Source organism: Microcaecilia unicolor, chromosome 1, assembly GCF_901765095.1.
Source record: "Microcaecilia unicolor chromosome 1, aMicUni1.1, whole genome shotgun sequence".
Lineage (NCBI taxonomy): Eukaryota > Metazoa > Chordata > Amphibia > Gymnophiona > Siphonopidae > Microcaecilia > Microcaecilia unicolor.
This window is the reverse complement of record NC_044031.1, coordinates 121,305,616-121,322,857: the sequence shown is the minus strand read 5'-3', so window position 1 is coordinate 121,322,857 and position 17,242 is coordinate 121,305,616. Positions and strand designations below refer to the sequence as shown.

Below are 17,242 nucleotides of genomic sequence, written 5' to 3'. Positions count from 1 at the left end.
GAAATGTTAAAGGAAATTAGGGACGCAAACAAACTGGGCAACACGATAATAATGGGTGATTTCAATTACCCCGATATTGACTGGGTAAATGTAACATCAGGGCACGCTAGGGAAGTAAAATTCCTTGATGAAATCGAGGACAGCTTTATGGAGCAGCTGGTACAGGAGCCAATGAGAGAAGGAAAAATTCTAGACCTAGTCCTTAGTGGAGCGCATGATCTGGTGTGGGAGGCAATGGTACTGGGGCCGCTTGATAACAGTGATCATAATATGATCGGATTTGATATTAGCCTTGAAGTAAGTACACATAGGAAATCAAATACGTTAGCGTTTAACCTTAAAAAAGGAGACTATGATAAAATGAGAAGAACGGTGAAAAAAAGGAGGACGGAAGACTAAATGACAGCTGGCGTGGTTAAAAAGTGAGGTGCAGGAAGCTATTAAAGCTAAAGAAAATCCATCAAAAAATGGAAGAAGAAACCGACTGAAATAATAAGAAAACAGCATAAGGAATGTCAAGTCAAATGCAAAGCGCTGATAGGGAAGGCTAAGAGGGACTTCGAAAAAAAGATTTCGTTGGAGGCAAAAACACATAGTAAATTTTTTTTTTAGGTATATTAAAAGCAGGAAGCCGGCAAAAGAATTGGTTGGACCTCTAGATGACCGAGGAGTAAAAGGGGCGATCAGGGAAGACAAAGCCATAGCGGAGAGATTAAATTAATTCTTTGCTTCGGTCTTCACAAAGGAAGATTTGGGTGGGATACCAGTGCCCGAAATGGTATTCGAAGCTGAGTCGGAGAAACTTAATGAATTCTCTGTAAACCTGGAGGATGTAATGGGGCAGTTCTACAAACTGGAGAGTAGTAAATCTCCTGGACCAGACTGATAAAACTGAAAAATGAGCTTGCAGAGCTATTGTTAGTAATTGGTGTTATGTGGTCAGTTCTTTTTCCTTCAGCTACTAAACACGAAGCAGTATTTTGCACAAGCTGTAACCTCTAACCTTCTTTGGCTAGTCAAAGTCAAACCCGGATACAAGGAATTACAATAATCAATTCTACTTGTAATAAATGCATAAACTAATTTGATCAAATTAGACTGGATCAAAACAGGCTCAAGCTGTCGAAGTTGCCTCAATTGAAAATAGCAGGTTTTGACAATCAAATTAATTTGCTTATCACATTTTTAAAGCCTTGTCACAGTGAAAGCCTAACGTTTGAGTAACATCATGTAAAGGAACTGATCAGCCACTTATTGAAGAACATCAGTTGCAGGTTTCTTTTTATGAGCGAGGTACAGGTTTCTTTTTACGAGTGAGCCACATGGTGGCAGACTTATCAACGTTAAAAATCAAATCATGATCCATCAACCATTTTTCAAAAAAATAAGTTTTCAAATAGAGATCAGACTTAGCCTGCATCTGATCATCCTATCATCTGCAAAAAAATGAAATTTAAACCCTCAATTTTCACACAATTCAGCAAGAAGAGCAAGGTATAAGTTAAAAAGCATGGATGATAACAAAAATGCTTACAGATAACTCAGAATTCTAGCAAACCATTTGAGATCAATTGGAAAGGTAAGATTTAAACCAACTGAAGACTGATTACCAAATTTACTCAAAGTAGCAAGCAGCTTGGAATGAAAAACAGTGTCAAATGCTGCACCGAGATCCAATTGGATCCACATTGCATCAAATCCCTGATCACCTTTCATTAATATCTCATCAATGACAGAAACTATGAGACTCAGTACTATGATGCAGCCTATAGCTGGATTGACATTTATACAGAAGCTGAATTTTTCAACAAAATCACCAAGTTGATCTAAAATGACTTTTTCCAAGTACTTTGGCAAGCAAGGACAAATTAGAAATAGGATGGAAGCTAGAATAACTATCCTCCAGTTTCTTCCCCTTTTTTAAAACCCAAATCATGGCAACACTCTATACTACAAATCCCAGGACAAGCAGTTGCTTCCCATATTCTGTCTCAACAGACATGGGAAGCAATTATGTGAAAACATAAAAATTAAAAAAAAAGTCATTGAAGTTCAAAAATGGAACTTTTGCAGACTGGTTATGGACCCATGACATGAAAAATCAGTCACTCAACATTTTGGATTCACTACTTTATTCATCTTTTCCCAGAGATGGTAAGAAATGTTTTCTAAGCTGCTCCCTTACCCCTCACCCCAAATTGAAAAGATCACCCAAAGTAAATACTGACCCTATTATAGCCAGCCACATATCTAAGTAATAAGTCACATCTTTTCTGTTAAAGCTAATCATCACAGCACAGACCTCATGGCTAAGTGCTGCAAAGCTGGAGCCCAAGATTCATACCTCCTATCCGCCATTCACTGTGGGAAAATTAGGTTCTTACCATGATAATTTTCTTTCCTTTAGTCATAGCAGATGAAGCCATTACGTATGGGTTGTGTCCATCAACCAGCAGGAGGAGATAGAGAGCACTCAACTTTTCACAGTGCCTCATGGCCAGCTAGCTCCACTGCCTCTTCAGTATTTGAAGCCTCCAAAGCAATATGGCAAACCGCAATGGGAATAACATGAACTTTCCTCACAGCGAACGATGGCCCCTTAACAAAGGCATGAACTCAAAAAAGGAGGGAATGAACTCATCCTCCTGGAGGGAATAAACTCGTCCTCCACTTTGTATAAACGGAGGGAATACTTGCATCCTCCTGGAGGGAATAAACTCATCCTCCCAAAACATGAACTGGAGGGAATGAACTCATCCTCCTATAACTGTAACAAGAAACCTGAAGACTGTTTTCCAACTCCCCAAGGAAAGAATGTAACTTCAGGAAACAAGAACAGCACCTAAAATCAGAATCACTGCAATACAGACAATCATACAGGGAGGGCTCATGGCTTCATCTGCTATGACTAAAGGAAAGAAAATTATCATGGTAAGAACCTAATTTTCCCTTCCTTGTCATCAAGCAGATGAAGCCATTACGTATGGGATGTAACAAAGCAATCCCTAAATAGGGTGGGAACAAGCCACACCACGCGCTAGCACCTGTGCTCCAAAACGCGCATCCCTCCTGGCAGCCACATCCAGCCTGTAATGTCGGGCGAAAGAGAGCTTAGAAGCCCATGTTGCAGCACTGCAAATCTCATGAAAGGGAAGAGATAGTGCTCCAGTTTCCGCCCAGAAAGAGGAAATCGCTCTTGTGGAATGTGCCTTAAAGGCTTCAGGCGCAGCCCGGCCAGACAGCAGATATGCTGAAAAGATAGCTTCTTTGAGCCAACGGGCAATAGTGGCTTTAGATGCTGAAGACCCTCTGCGAGGACCTGCAAACAGCACAAAAAGATGATCAGAGGTCCTGAAAGAATTTGTAATTCGCAGATACTGCAACAGAGTCCTACGCACATCCAAAAGGTGCAACTGCCCAAATGAATCTGGAAACTCCTCCTCAACAAAGGAGGGAAGAAAAACAGGCAGGTTTAGGTGAAACGCTGAAACCACCTTAGGCATGAAGGAAGGCACGGTCTGAACCGTGACCCCTGACTGAGAATTGCAGAAAAGGGTCTTACAGGACAGCGCCTGGAGCTCTGACACCCGTCTCGCCGAAGTAATGGCCACTAAAAAGACGGCCTTCAGTGTCAAATCTTTCTCTGAAGCACGCCGAAGCGGTTCAAAAGGAGTCCCCTGAAGGGCCTTCAATACTAACCCCAGGTTCCAAGCTGGACAAGGTGCCCGCACGGGAGGACGGAGCCGAAGCACCCCTCTAAGAAACCGTGCCACATCTGGATCAGCAGCTAAGGACACGCCTTCAACCTTGCCACGCAGGGAGGCCAATGCTGCCACTTGCACCCGCAGGGAATTATAGGCCAAGCCTTTGTGTACACCATCCTGCAGTAAGTCCAGAATCGGCGAGACAGGAGCCCGCAACGGAGAAAGCGCTCTTGAAACACACCAGACTTCAAACTGGCGCCAAATCCTGGCATAAGCCACGGAAAACACTCTTACCTCACTGGACCGAGTATCACAGTTCCGGTCCTGCAGAAAAATCTCAAGAAAAACCTCTTTTCCAAGATCGTTTTTTTTTTGTTTTTTTTAAACGCTGTGAGGAAAGCAAAGGCAAAAGAGGTAAATAAAAACACTCCGGAGGCTCAGATAAGTGGGAAAGGCGAACCAATGTGCCTGCATCCACTGTGTGGGAAAGGACAGGGAAAAGCAAGCTAATATGTCCACATCCACGGGAGCATGGGTAAGGCAGGGAAAGGGCTGACCTATGTGCCTTCAAAGTGAAGCTGCTATAGCCTCTAACACACAGGCTAACATCTGGCAAGCCAGGAGCCACCCCCAGGCAGATTTTTGATGGAGCTCGAAGAAGCTGCAGCCACCCTGCTTGGGGAGATAGAGAATACTGAAGAGGCAGTGGAGCTAGCTGGCCAAGAGGGCACTGTGAAAAGTTGAGTGCTCTCTATCTCCCCCTGCTGGTTGATGGACACAACCCATACGTAATGGCTTCATCTGCTTGATGACAAGGAAACTACATTATGAACTGTGAATTTCTGGGAGCAACAATCTGAATCAGCAGCACTCAGGCCCCGATGCTCAAAAGTAAATGCTGCTGCTAGAGGCCATTAGCACTGCACTAGCACCCACATTTACCAGCGCAGAATGTTCAGAGGAGTCTAGTACGGCAAACGATCGCGCCAGGCCTTAGCACAGATAGCATGCAAATGTAGTTAAGCTCATGTTAATGAGGTCATTTTATATTCCTCCCCAATGCTTAGAAAAGAGCACCCTAAGCAAAACAGCCTTACCGCTGCAAAAAGAAAATAACACCAGGCGTTAGGGTGTTGAAAGAGAGGGTTTCCCCATGATCCTCATGCTTCTCTCAGGATTCTGTCTGCAAAAACTACTGGTTATGATTGCTTTTGGAAGCAGAAGAAAGTCCATGCAAACCCTTAAGCACTGGTTGTGAGAAACAGACCCCACACATTAGCATCTCTTTCCTGCATCTAAATTTATAGCATCCATGCTAACAAAAAAAAAAAAAAAATTAGAACGTCCAGTGAATAAGCATCCAAGCTAAAAACAATAAATAAATGAAAAACACTTATATCTGAGCCACAGAAAGTAGACGCCAATGTGTGCTTCAGGTTCAGGTTTTACTAGGTACATGTGCACAGGAGCCAAGCTTAACACGGAATTCTTCTGCGCATGCACAAAGCACAATCCTCTCACTAAACTCCCTAATACTCAATGCTATGAGCGCACCTATATTTGCACCTTATTAGCGCTGAGCATTAGGGCGTTGTTTTTTTACTGAATTTTTCAGAACAGCGCTGGAGTTTTGAGCATCACAGCCTCTGTACAACTGCTGGTGCCACACATCTTATGCTTTTATTCTTCCTTTCATCCTTCTGTCCCTTACCACATCCTTCTCACCTTATTTCTAAAAGCCAAGAGTTGTTTTGAAACAACCCTGCACAGGTTTTATTACTGCACAGAAGTCCTTCTCTAAAAGTGAACACTCACACTATTTCTGTGAAACTAATGTTCACAAAATCGTTGGCACTAGGCTAGATATACAGCTCAGGCTGCAACACTGAGGGGCAGCAGATTTGTGCTTGAGGATCCTGTCCTATAAGAACATGCTGAAGCCCAGCAAAGGAGGGAATGGGACTTAATATACTGCCTTTCTGTGGTTTTGCAACTGCATTCAAAGTGGTTTACATAGCATATACGGGTTGTACCTGGGGCAATGAAAGGTTAAGTGACTTGCCCAGAAACACAAGGAGCTACAGTGGGAATTAAACCCAGTCCTCCAGGGTCAAAGCCCACTGCACTAAACACTAGGCTACTCCTCCACTCAGGGAAGATGATTGCTCTATCAGGGGTCAGCACAGTAGCAGCAACACCAAGGGACAGTCTTGGAAATTTCCCTCCAACCTTTAGGGCCAATGAAGTAATCTGGAGCATGACATCTGAAAAGCTGTTTAAAGAAAGGAGAATTTTAAAAAAGGATTTTAAAAAATGCTTTTCATTTCTTACTGAATAGTAGTTTCAATTAATTATACAACGTATTTGCCTAACTGAAATACTGTTTAAACAAACAAATTTGCAAACTGCAGTATAATTACTAACAAAAAAAATCAAAATCAAAATAGCATACTCCCTGTTCACCATTTGATTTAATGACTAACCTGTCTGTAGTCTGCAAACTCCATCTTTCCCAAATGAGGTCTCACTGTTGTGACTAAAAAAGAAAAAAAAAAAGAAATTGTATTTATAGTCACATTTTGACTTAAAAAGCAAGGGGCACGACAGCTTTAATGTTACATAACAATATGATACAAACAAAAAACAAAATTCCCTGCTGAACTTGCTGGCATACACATGGCCTATATAAAAGCAAATATAGGTCTTTTACTAAGCCGTAGTAGCGTTTTTAGCTCACGGCAGAAATCAGCTGATTTCTGCAGTGAGCTAAAAACTGTACCGCAGCTTAGTAAGAGACCCCCATAGTGCAAACAAACAGCACAAATAAAAAGAATGAAAAAGGACAGGAAGAATAGCCCCAAAGCTAAATGCCCCCACCAAGAAGATCTCAACAGGGACTACAGCAGGTACTATCACAAGAAAACTCATTGTCACTAACACAGTTTAGATGGAGAAGAAAGCCAAACAGCAGTGCTGCACTAACCGGTTAGAACAGGAACACTCGCTCCCTACCCACAAACATGCCCCTCCCATTTCTTGGCACACAGTATGTGTAGATTTGAATACCGCAGGATGCATGAGATGTCCTGTGGTATGCCATGTTAAGCTGTGTTAGGTGCTCGTTAGTGCCTAATGCAACTTAGTAAAAGGGCCTCTAAGGGCTCAATGTTCAAAGCACAAGTTATACAATCCCCAGCAGCCATTAAACATGTAACTACTCTATCCATGGATTTTCAACCACCACATGGATAGTATCAAGTAAAACAAACAAAAAAACCTTCTTCTAACCAGACTGATACCATCCATATATTTGTTATAGAAAAGCCTGGGAAATGGGGAGATACAACTACAGGAATTGCCTTTCTACCAGGGGTGTATCTGCGTGGGGCCACGGGGGCCTGGGCCCCCGTAGATTTGGCCCTCTCCACCCCCCTCCCGCCGCCAACCAGCCGTCATCTATCTTTGGTGGCGGAGGACCCCAACCCCCGCCAGCCGAGGTCCTCTTTTCTGTTGCAGCAAAGCTTCCTGTTCTGAGTCTGACGTCAGCAAAGGTAGGCGACGATGGCGGGAGGGGGGGAGGGGGGCTAAATTGTGCCCCCTCACGCCGAACTGCAGATACGCCTCTGCTTTCTACAACACTTACAACAGGTTCTTCCTCTGGTACCAGGAATTTATATATAACCAGTTACTAAAGATTACAAATTACTAGAATAATGTAATATTATATATATATATATATATATATATATATATATATATATACACACACACACACACAGGTATAGAAGAAAGTGGGATGTTTGACCACGGCAAAACAAAACCTGGAGAGATGGATCTTAAAAATACTTGTTTATTGATGAAAAAAAGGACTCGACACAACCGTTGTGTTTCGGCCGTTAGGCCTGCATCAGGAGTCTCGCGCGACGGTGTTCTGTAGAGTTGTTCTCAAACACCGGCAAACAGCTGATACGTGCGTTAGGAGACACGTAATGTGTTGATCTATGAAGTGGGTCTTTAAAAAGACCTTTTACGAGAAAACTTGCTCGCAGACAAATGGATTGTCCGCATCATGACCTCCCCTTGCTTCCCCAGTGGTCACTAACCCCCCCTCCCACCCTCAATAAAATTCTTTACAAATATTTTTTGCCAGCCTCAAATTTCATACTCAGGTCCATCGCAGCAGTATGCAGGTCCCTGGAGCAGTTTTAGTGGGTGCAGTGCACTTCAGACAGGCAGACCCAGGCCCATCTCCCCCTACCTGTTACACTTGTGGTGGTAAATGTGAGCCCTCCAAACCCCCCCCCCCCCCAGAAACCCATTGTACCCACATCTAGGTGCCCCCTTCACCCATAAGGGCTATGGTAGTGGTGTACAGTTGTGGGTTTGGGGGGGGGGGGGCTCAGCACACATGGTAAGGGAGCTATGCACCTGGGAGCAATTTCTGAAGTCCACTACAGTGCCCCCTAGGGTGCCCGGTTGGTGTCCTGGCATGTGAGGGGGACCAGTGCACTATGAATGCTGGCTCCTCCCACGACCAAAGGTCTTGGATTTGGTCGTTTCTGAGATGGCCGTCCTCAGTTTCCATTATCACCGAAAATCAGAAACGACCAAGTCTAAGGACGACCATCTCTAAGATTGACCTAAATTTCCAGATTTGGGTGTCTCCGACCGTAATATCGAAACGAAAGATGGACATCCATCTTGTTTCGATAATACGGGTTTCCTCGCCCCTTCACGGGGACGTCCTGTGAGGACGTCCTCAGAAAAACTTGGTCATCCCTTTCGATTATGCCCCTCTTAGTTTTTCAGAAGGCATATGATGGAGTCCTTTATGACAGCTCTCTCACTGAATTAAAATGTCACAGGATAGGGAAATGTCTTAATGTGGATTAGTAACTGGTTACAAGAAAGGAAACAGAGTTAGACCTGATGGTCAGATTTCCCAGCAGAAGTTATTTGTACTAGAACTGGTGCTGTGTAACATTTACTTAAATTATCTGGAAATGGGAGAAATAAGAGAGGTGATCAAGAGTAGAAATGGCACAACATAATTCAAAGTTTAAAAAAAACATGAATTTAGGAACTGTAAAAAAAACCCCCACAAAACATAAAAAAAAAACTATTAAGACTAAGATATAGTTTAATGTGGACAAGTGCAAAGTGATGCACCTAAGTACCTGTATAGGTTCCATACTAAGTGATCACCACCCAGAAAAGGGATCTTGGCGTCATAATAGATATTTGTAAGAGACATCTAGGTAGTAAAGAAGATGTTTAGATCATGTGTTTAAAAATCCCTTGTGTTTTAGAAAAAAAGAGGACACGGAGCCTTTTCTAAAACAGGTAAAGGGCTGCCAAAGAAGCATATGTATTTGGCAGGATGCACATCATAAGGAAATATTTTACACAAGAAAATACTGAAAGAGAGACAAATCACTTGGGACTTTGCATATGTAAGTAATCCAAATGAAAAGTTGGCTGACAGTAATGTGTGACTCAAGGCAGGTTTAAATGCCTGTGGGGAAACTTTCCCTGGGTATATGTGTGCATTTCTGTTCTAAAGGTCCTTTCCAAATCATACCACCTTAAAATCTCTGTAGAACCTTTTCTAAAGGCGTTAGGACTTCATACAGCTTAAAAAATTGAGAGGCGATACAATACAATAGAAGTTTAAAAATCATGAATGGGACAGAACAGTTAGTCAACTTCTGATCTGACGTAGTGTGGCACAGCCTACATTATTACGAGCACAACCCAGAGAATTCATAGATAAATCGTCTATAGAAGTTACAACTGTGAGTAGAAAACAACTATAAAATACAAGTGATACTTACACGGATACTCAGCAATCTCAGGCTTAGCATGGGAAACAACACTTAACAAAGAAGATTTCCCTGCATTTGGAAACCTGAAAGAAAAAACAGCAGCTTATCAACTTTCCAGGTGAAATGCAAGTACAGCCACTAGGCTAACAAAGAAATAGTCACATTCAAAGCAACGCATGTAAATCAAGAATTGCCATGGCATCCTTTCAGGGTATCAGAAAGCAAACTATATCTTCTTCAGCTTCTAAAAAGTTATATTTTTTCAGCTTCTAATATTTATAATACTTATTTATAGCACTACAAGATGGCACATTATCACTGTCAACTGCTGAGCAAGATGTAAATGGGAACAACAATCTGAAATGTCTATATGTGAATACCAGAAGCCTCAGAAAAACAAAATAGGAGAGTTAGAATAAATTGCACTAAATGAAAATAATAGATATAATAGGCATTTCTGAGACCTGATGGAAGGAGGATAACCAGTGGGATACTGTCATACCAGGATACAAATTGTATTGCAGTGATAGGGTTGATCGAATTGGTGGAGAGGTAGCATTGTATGTTAAGGAGGGCCTTGAATCAAATAGACTAAAAATTCTACAGGACATGAAGCACATCTTGGAATCCCTATGAATTGAAATTCCATGTGTAAAGGGGAAAGGGATAGTGATAGCAGTGTACTACCGTCCACCTGGCCAGGATGAAGAAACAAATGTAGAAATGTTATCAGAAATTAGGGAGGCTAACAAATTGGGGAACAAGATAGTAATGGGTGATTTCAATTACCCCGATATTGACTGGATAAATGTAACATCACTGCATGCTAGAGAGGTGAAATTCCTTGACTGAATCAAGGACCGCTTTATGGAGCAGCTGGTTCGGAAGCCAACAAGAGGAGGAAAAATTCTAGACTTAGTCCTTAGTGGAGCGAATGATCTGGTGCAAGAGGTAATTGTGCTGGGGCCTCTTGATAACAGATTTGATATAAGCTCTGGAGTAAGTAAACACAAGAAGTCCAATACAGTAGCATTTAACTTTCAAAAAGGAGACTGATAAAATGAGAAGAACGATGAGAAATATACTTAGAGGAACAACTGCGAAGGTCAAAAATTTACATCAGGCGTGGACGCTGTTCAAAAACACCATCCTGGAAGCCCAGGCCAAATATATTCCGTGTATTAAAAAATGGGAAAGGGAAATGGGACTTGATATACCTCCTTTCTGTGGTATTTTACAACCACATTCAAAGCGGTTTACATATATACAGGTACTTATTTTGTACCTGGGGCAATGAAGGGTTAAGTGACTTGCCCACAGTCACAAGGAGGAAGGAAGACCAAACGACAGCCAGCATGGTTAGAAAATGAGGTGAAGGAAGTTATTAGAGCTAAAAGAAAATCCTTCAGAACATGGAAGAGGATCCCACTGAAAATAATAGGAAACTACATAAAGAATGGCAAATCAAATGCAAAGCAATGATAAGGAAGGCAAAGAAAGACTTTGAAAAGAAGATTGAGTTGGAGACAAAAACGCACAGTAAAAACTTTGGTATATTAAAAGCAAGAAGCCGGCAAAAGAATTGGTTGGACCGCTAGATGACCGAGGGGTAAAAGGGGCATTCAGGGAAGACAAGGCCATATATTAAAAGCAAGAAGCCGGCAAAAGAACTGGTTGGACCGCTAGATGACCGAGGGGTAAAAGGGGCACTCAGGGAAGACAAGGCCATAGTGGAGAGATTAAATAAATTCTTTGCTTCGGTCTTCACCAAGGAAGATGTGGGAGAGACACCTTCTGGCATTCAATGCTGAAGAGTAAGAGAAACTGAATCAAATCTCTGTAAACCTGGACAATTTGACAAATTGAAGAGTAGCAAATCGCCAGGACCAGATGGTATACAGCCCAGAGTACTGATAGAATTGAAAAATGAACATGCGGAACTATTGTTAGTAATATGTAAATTTATCTTTAAAATCAAGCATGGTACTGGAAGATTGGAGGGTGGCCAATGTAACGCAGATTTTTAAAAAGGGTTCCAGAGGTGATCCGGGAAATTACAGACCGGTGAGCCAGATGTCAGTGCTGGGCAAAATGGTAGAGACTATTATAAAGAACAAAATTGCTGAGCATATTCAAAAGCATGGATTAATGAGACAAAGCCAACATGGATATAGTGAAGGGAAATCTTGCCTCACCAATCTACTACATTTCTTTGAAGGGGTGAACGAACATGTGGATAATGGTGAGCTGGTCGATATATATATATATTTTTTGTTACATTTGTACCCCGCGCTTTCCCACTCATGGCAGGCTGAATGCGGCTTACACATACAGGTACTTATTTGTACCTGGGGCAATGGAGGGTTAAGTGTCTTGCCCAGAATCACAAGGAGCTGCCCGTGCCTGAAATGGGAATTGAACTCAGTTCCCCAGTTCCAGAGTCCACCACCCTAACCACTAGGCCACTCCTCCACTCCCATCTCTCACGTCTGCTCCAGCGGTCAACAGACCCCACCAAAAATAAAGAAGTGGTTACAAACGTATCTATTGGATCTGGGGAGGGGGGGTCAAACTGAGGATTTCCCCTGGCATTTGCCTATTAAGACAAAAAAGAACATCAAAGAAAGAGGATTCCTGCAGCGTGTGATCATGTAGCGCTCATCTTGCCCCCCACCCCCAAACTATTAAAACATTTAAATGCCCAAAATACATTTTCCCCAAGACAGTTATCTAGGTTTTCATTATAGGAGTAATTCTACAAAGGTCTTCACCCTTGTGAAGCCTGTTTTATATGTATAAAAGGACTTACAACATTGAGCAGTTGTATATGCGTACCGTGTGTAGGGGCACGTTTGTCAACTGGGGCAGCTACATATGGAAGTTGTGCCACTCATGTGGAAGCTGCAAAATCATCACTTCCATGTGAAATGCTGTGGAAGCTGCTGGGTTTGTGCCATTATTTTTCCCGATGTGCATCTTTGTAAATGCCTGTTCCCATTGCACATGTTGGCAAATACATATATACTCCCTACCCATCTTCAAATCATTGCTCAAAGCCCACCTAATCACAACACCTCTACTCAGGAAATCTAGACTACTCCAACTTGACATTTCGTCCTTTAGATTGTAAGCTCTTCTGAGCAGGGACCGTCCTTAGTTATTAATTTGTACAGCGCTGCGTAACCCTAGTAGCGCTCTAGAAAGTAGTAGTAGTAGTACTCCTGCAGAAACATTCTACATAATGCACATAGTCTTACCTAAAGGCTAGTGCTGTCCGATTCAGTCAAAATATTTTCAATTTGATCGGCTCATATAAATTGATTTTTCGATTTAATTCAATTCAGTTCCTTAAGGCTACTATGGAAATGAGTACATTAGGTGTTCATGAAGTCAATAGTTTTATTAACAAAATTTCACCTTGTAATTTGTCAGCGCTCAACAATTGAACAAGGACTACCTATAAAATGAACAACTCTTACTGTGATCATGCAATAGTCTTAGATAATGTCAAAAGCAAAGTTAGATTGGGTCCTACATCTTCCTGTTTTTATTAAGAAAAATCAGTTTGTCTGCTTTAACTGGCTTCAGACAACTGCGTCTTGCAGCTATAATTTGTCCAGCAGTAGAAAAAATTCTTTACGACGGCACAGAGATCACTGGCATACACTGTGCAAGTCGGTTCAGCAGCGACAATTTCCCTTGCCTTTGCTGCCAGAAACAAAAATCATTACTGTCAGTTTCCAATGGGTCTTTGTGCTTATAGCAGTCAAGTTCTACACTGCACCTCATTTGAATATCACTGTCATCGTCCGATTGTGATGGAAGTCTGGCTTTCTTAGCTGCAACACTGGCCTCTTCCACCAATTCCTCAAACTTCATTTGTTTCATCGAGGCTTATCTACATCCTGTGTTCCAAGATCTGAAACGGCCAACGATGTGTGAGTGATCTCATTCTCCACTGAGGCTGGTAACGGTAAATCAGTGGTTTGCATTTTTATGATCTCTTGAGTTGCAACCGCAATGATATCTGATACTTCACCATAGGTTGACTTGAATCTCAGATCCATGAAGCTGCTTAATCTATATAAATCATCAAATAATATATCTTGAAATCTATGCAGTAAACTTTTCTTCAACTCTTCTTTAAAGTGAGCAATTAATTTCAAGTTTGCTGATTCTCTATCATCATCAACTTCATCCCCTGCATCTCCCGATTCTTCACTATACCTTGTATCTATCAAATTAATCCGTGTTCAACTATACGGTTCTCCAGATGCAATTGTTATGACTTCTTCAGAGACCTACAAGACATCAATGAGTTTGTGGGCCAGATCATAGTCACATTCTGAACGTGTAGCTTTCTTTGTGGTTTTACTGCTGCTGCTTAAAGCTAAACCAATGAGTTGCTGCAATTCAACTGTACTTTGCAACATAATGCAAGCACTGTTCCAACATGTTTTCACGTCAGCAATCAGTTTCTTCATGACATTCCCAGCATTTCTTGAGTTTTCAAAAACTTTCAGCGAGTACAGTAGAGTCATAGAAAGTGCCGACGATACTACGGAATGTATTAATGACATCACTGATTGCTGGATGAGACTGCAGCCCATCTTCCACCCATAACTGCAGCATATGTCTAAAACAGCAACAATGAGCGGTAAAGATTCCTTTTCAAATAAATTTCCCCAACAGCTTATTTCATTAACGCAGCATTATCAGTAACTGTCTTCTAACTTCCATTTCTTCACTGCACTTTCCATGGCATCTGCTATATTGTCACCTGCAAAAGTTAGAATTATGGTCTAATGTTTGGCAATTAAAATTCAATGCAAAGAAGTGCAGAGTGATGCACTTAGAGAGTAGAAATCCAAGGGAGACATATGTGTTACATGGTGAGAGAGGCTGATGTGCACAGACAGGGAGAGGGACCTTGGGGTGATAATAACTATCTAAGGCAATGAAACAGTGTGACAAGGCGGTGGCTGTAGCCAGAAGGATGCTAGGCTGTATACAGAGAGGTGTAACCAGCAGAAGAAAGGAGGTATTGATGCCCCTGTACAAGTCATTGGTGAGACCCCACCTGGAGTACTGTATTCAGTTTTGGAAGCTGTATGTTGCTAAAGATGTAAGAAGACTTAAGCAATCCAGAGAAAGGTGACAAAAATGATATGGGGATTGCGTCAAAAGACATGAGAAGAGATTGGAAGACCTGAATATGTATACCCTAGAGGAGAGGAGGGACAGAGGAGATATGATACAGACGTTTAAATACTTGAAAGGTATTAATATGGAAACAAATATTTTCCAGAGAAGGGAAAATGGTAAAACTAGAGGATATGAATTAAGGTTGCGGGGTGGTAGACTTAGGAGTAATGTCAGAAAGTTCATATTCACAGAGAGGGTGGTTGATGTCTAGAATGCCCTCCTGAGGGAGGAGGTGGAGAAAAAAAAAAAAACTGTGGCAGAATTCAAAATGGCATGGGATGAACACAGAGGATCTCTAATTAGAAAATGAATAGTATACAAAACAAAACTTAAAGGTTTGCATATGTGTTTGCATGTCAAGTGGTGCTTAGATGGCAACTCTGACTGTATCAAACTAAGGCTGGTGATGGTCTGGCTCGAACAGTCCGAGTCCTGCATATAGCAATCCGGTTTAGGATGGGCTGTAGAGAGCTTCAATGGAAACTCCAGTAATTTGGAATGCAAGGACAGTGTCAGGCAGACTATTACGGTCTGTGTTCTTCAAATGACAACACAGAATCGGAGAGGCTTTAGAACCTAAGGACAGAGCTCAGCAGACTTCTACAGTCTATATCCCAGAAACAACAAAGAAAGACCATGATCAAGTATATAATATTACGTTCATTGTTGATTTAATCTAGAATTGAGAATGAATGTGATTGTTGGGCAGACTGGATGGACCATTCAGGTCTTTATCTGCCATCACTTACTATGTCACTATGTAAGATGTCTTCTTAGCCTCTGCTTTGCAGTGGCCCACCTGTTACTGAAATTTTTTTTTTTGCCCTTAAACTATCTATTCTATAGTGACAAAATCTTTGAAGCAATAACTGGCATAATATCTGTCACTAAAGTATGTGTGTAAAACATTTAACATGGACATGTGAAGGGCAATTATATAACTGGGCACACACGCTTGACCCCAGATTCTACAAAGATCATCCAAATTTGGGCACCCAAAAGTTTGGTATGCAGGGCAGATTAGTGTGTGCAAATTAGTTAATGAGCCATTAATTATTGGTGTTAACGGGCACTAATTTGTACTTAAGAACGCATCTGCTTATTCATTGTTCTACAACTCTGTGCACCCAAAGTGTCTCATGCACAGACATAGGAGAGGCATGGCATGTCAGGGGCATTCCAAAAATCTGGGCACCAGGATTTACACCAGGTTTCAGCAAGTGTAAGCCCTTGCGCTCAAATCTGGGCGTGGGAATCTGCGCTAAGCACTATTCTATAAAAGGCGCTTGGTGCAGAGTGCCCTTTATAGAATGTGAGTTTAGCATGGATCTTTCCAGTGCCTAAATTTGTGCGCCATTTACTGAATCTGGCCCTTTCTGCATAAGTGTGCTATTCTACAGAGGCAGTGCATAACTGCAAGGGGGCATACACATAGCATGGGTGTGCTCCAACTTACACATGTAACATACAAAATAGTATAAGTTACGTTTGTTGCATTGCACACTTATTTATGCCTGCCATCCACCTGGTGTATTTGGTCATGCCTAAAACTTCTGAGCAAATTTGGGTTTATACTAGTATTCTATAATGACATCATGGTGCACAGATATCGTTATAGAATTGCGCTTAACGGTCAGCATCAGCCCGTCTAACTGGATGCGCCAAGTTATAAAATTGCCTGTCTCCCACAAGGTATTAAATCTGGAAAATGAAATACAAGGTCACTTACCCTACTAGTCCTACATCAGCTATAAGTTTCAGATCCAACCGAACCACTCTAGCCTGGCCTTTGGAGGGCAGGAAATCTGTCTTATAACTGCCACCATGACCTCCACTGGCTACCCGTATTCTGTCTCCAATGTTACTTAGCTCTCCTAAAAACAAAGGTATATCATTCAGTTAAGACTGTGGAGGGTAATTGTCAAACACCCATCTAACTAGCTAAATTTGCCTGGGTGAAAGCTGCCTTCAAAGCGGTTAAAAAGGCATGCAGGATTTGTAAGTTACATGCTTCTAGCCACACTCTGACAGAGAGATGTAAAGAGTGCAGCACAACTTAGCAGGGGTTCCAAGCACAAATCTCCACGCTGTTATAGCCACCCTATGCAAGAGGAGTTTAGCACAAAGAACTGTGTAGACATCAGCACACTACTTATCTAAATCCAATGGTAATGACGATATCAACTATTAAACCTGAATAAAAAGTATGCATACTGTCCAATCACTTAATTCATGGTTTTCTAATGCTGTGGATTAAGCATATGGCTCAAGGATAGCTCATTTTTCTGTGGTTAGTGTTAGTGAGAGTTCTGTGCCACTTTCTTTTCTTGCTCCAGCATGAACTAACTGCAACTCTGTTCCTGTTTTATTCAAGGGGGATTAAAATGAAGAAAAATAATCAGAGAGAGATAAGGAGCACAGGTGCAAATGAAAGCTTAAAGGGTAGGTGACGCAGCTATGGGCAATGCCCTTGACTGCAGAAATGAACATACTGGTAAAGCTAGCGAT

The 17,242-nt window shown here is 41.8% G+C and overlaps 1 protein-coding gene across 1 annotated transcript in view; it reads right to left on the bottom strand.

Moving 5' to 3' along the window:
- The window catches only part of LOC115468148 (cilia- and flagella-associated protein 69-like), a 640,933-nt gene that overhangs the window by 13,571 nt on the left and 610,120 nt on the right, over window positions 1–17,242 (bottom strand). Inside the window, 3 exon segments of the mRNA XM_030199696.1 lie at window positions 6,188–6,240; window positions 9,539–9,612; window positions 16,464–16,608. Coding sequence (XP_030055556.1) covers window positions 6,188–6,240; window positions 9,539–9,612; window positions 16,464–16,608 — 272 coding nt within the window.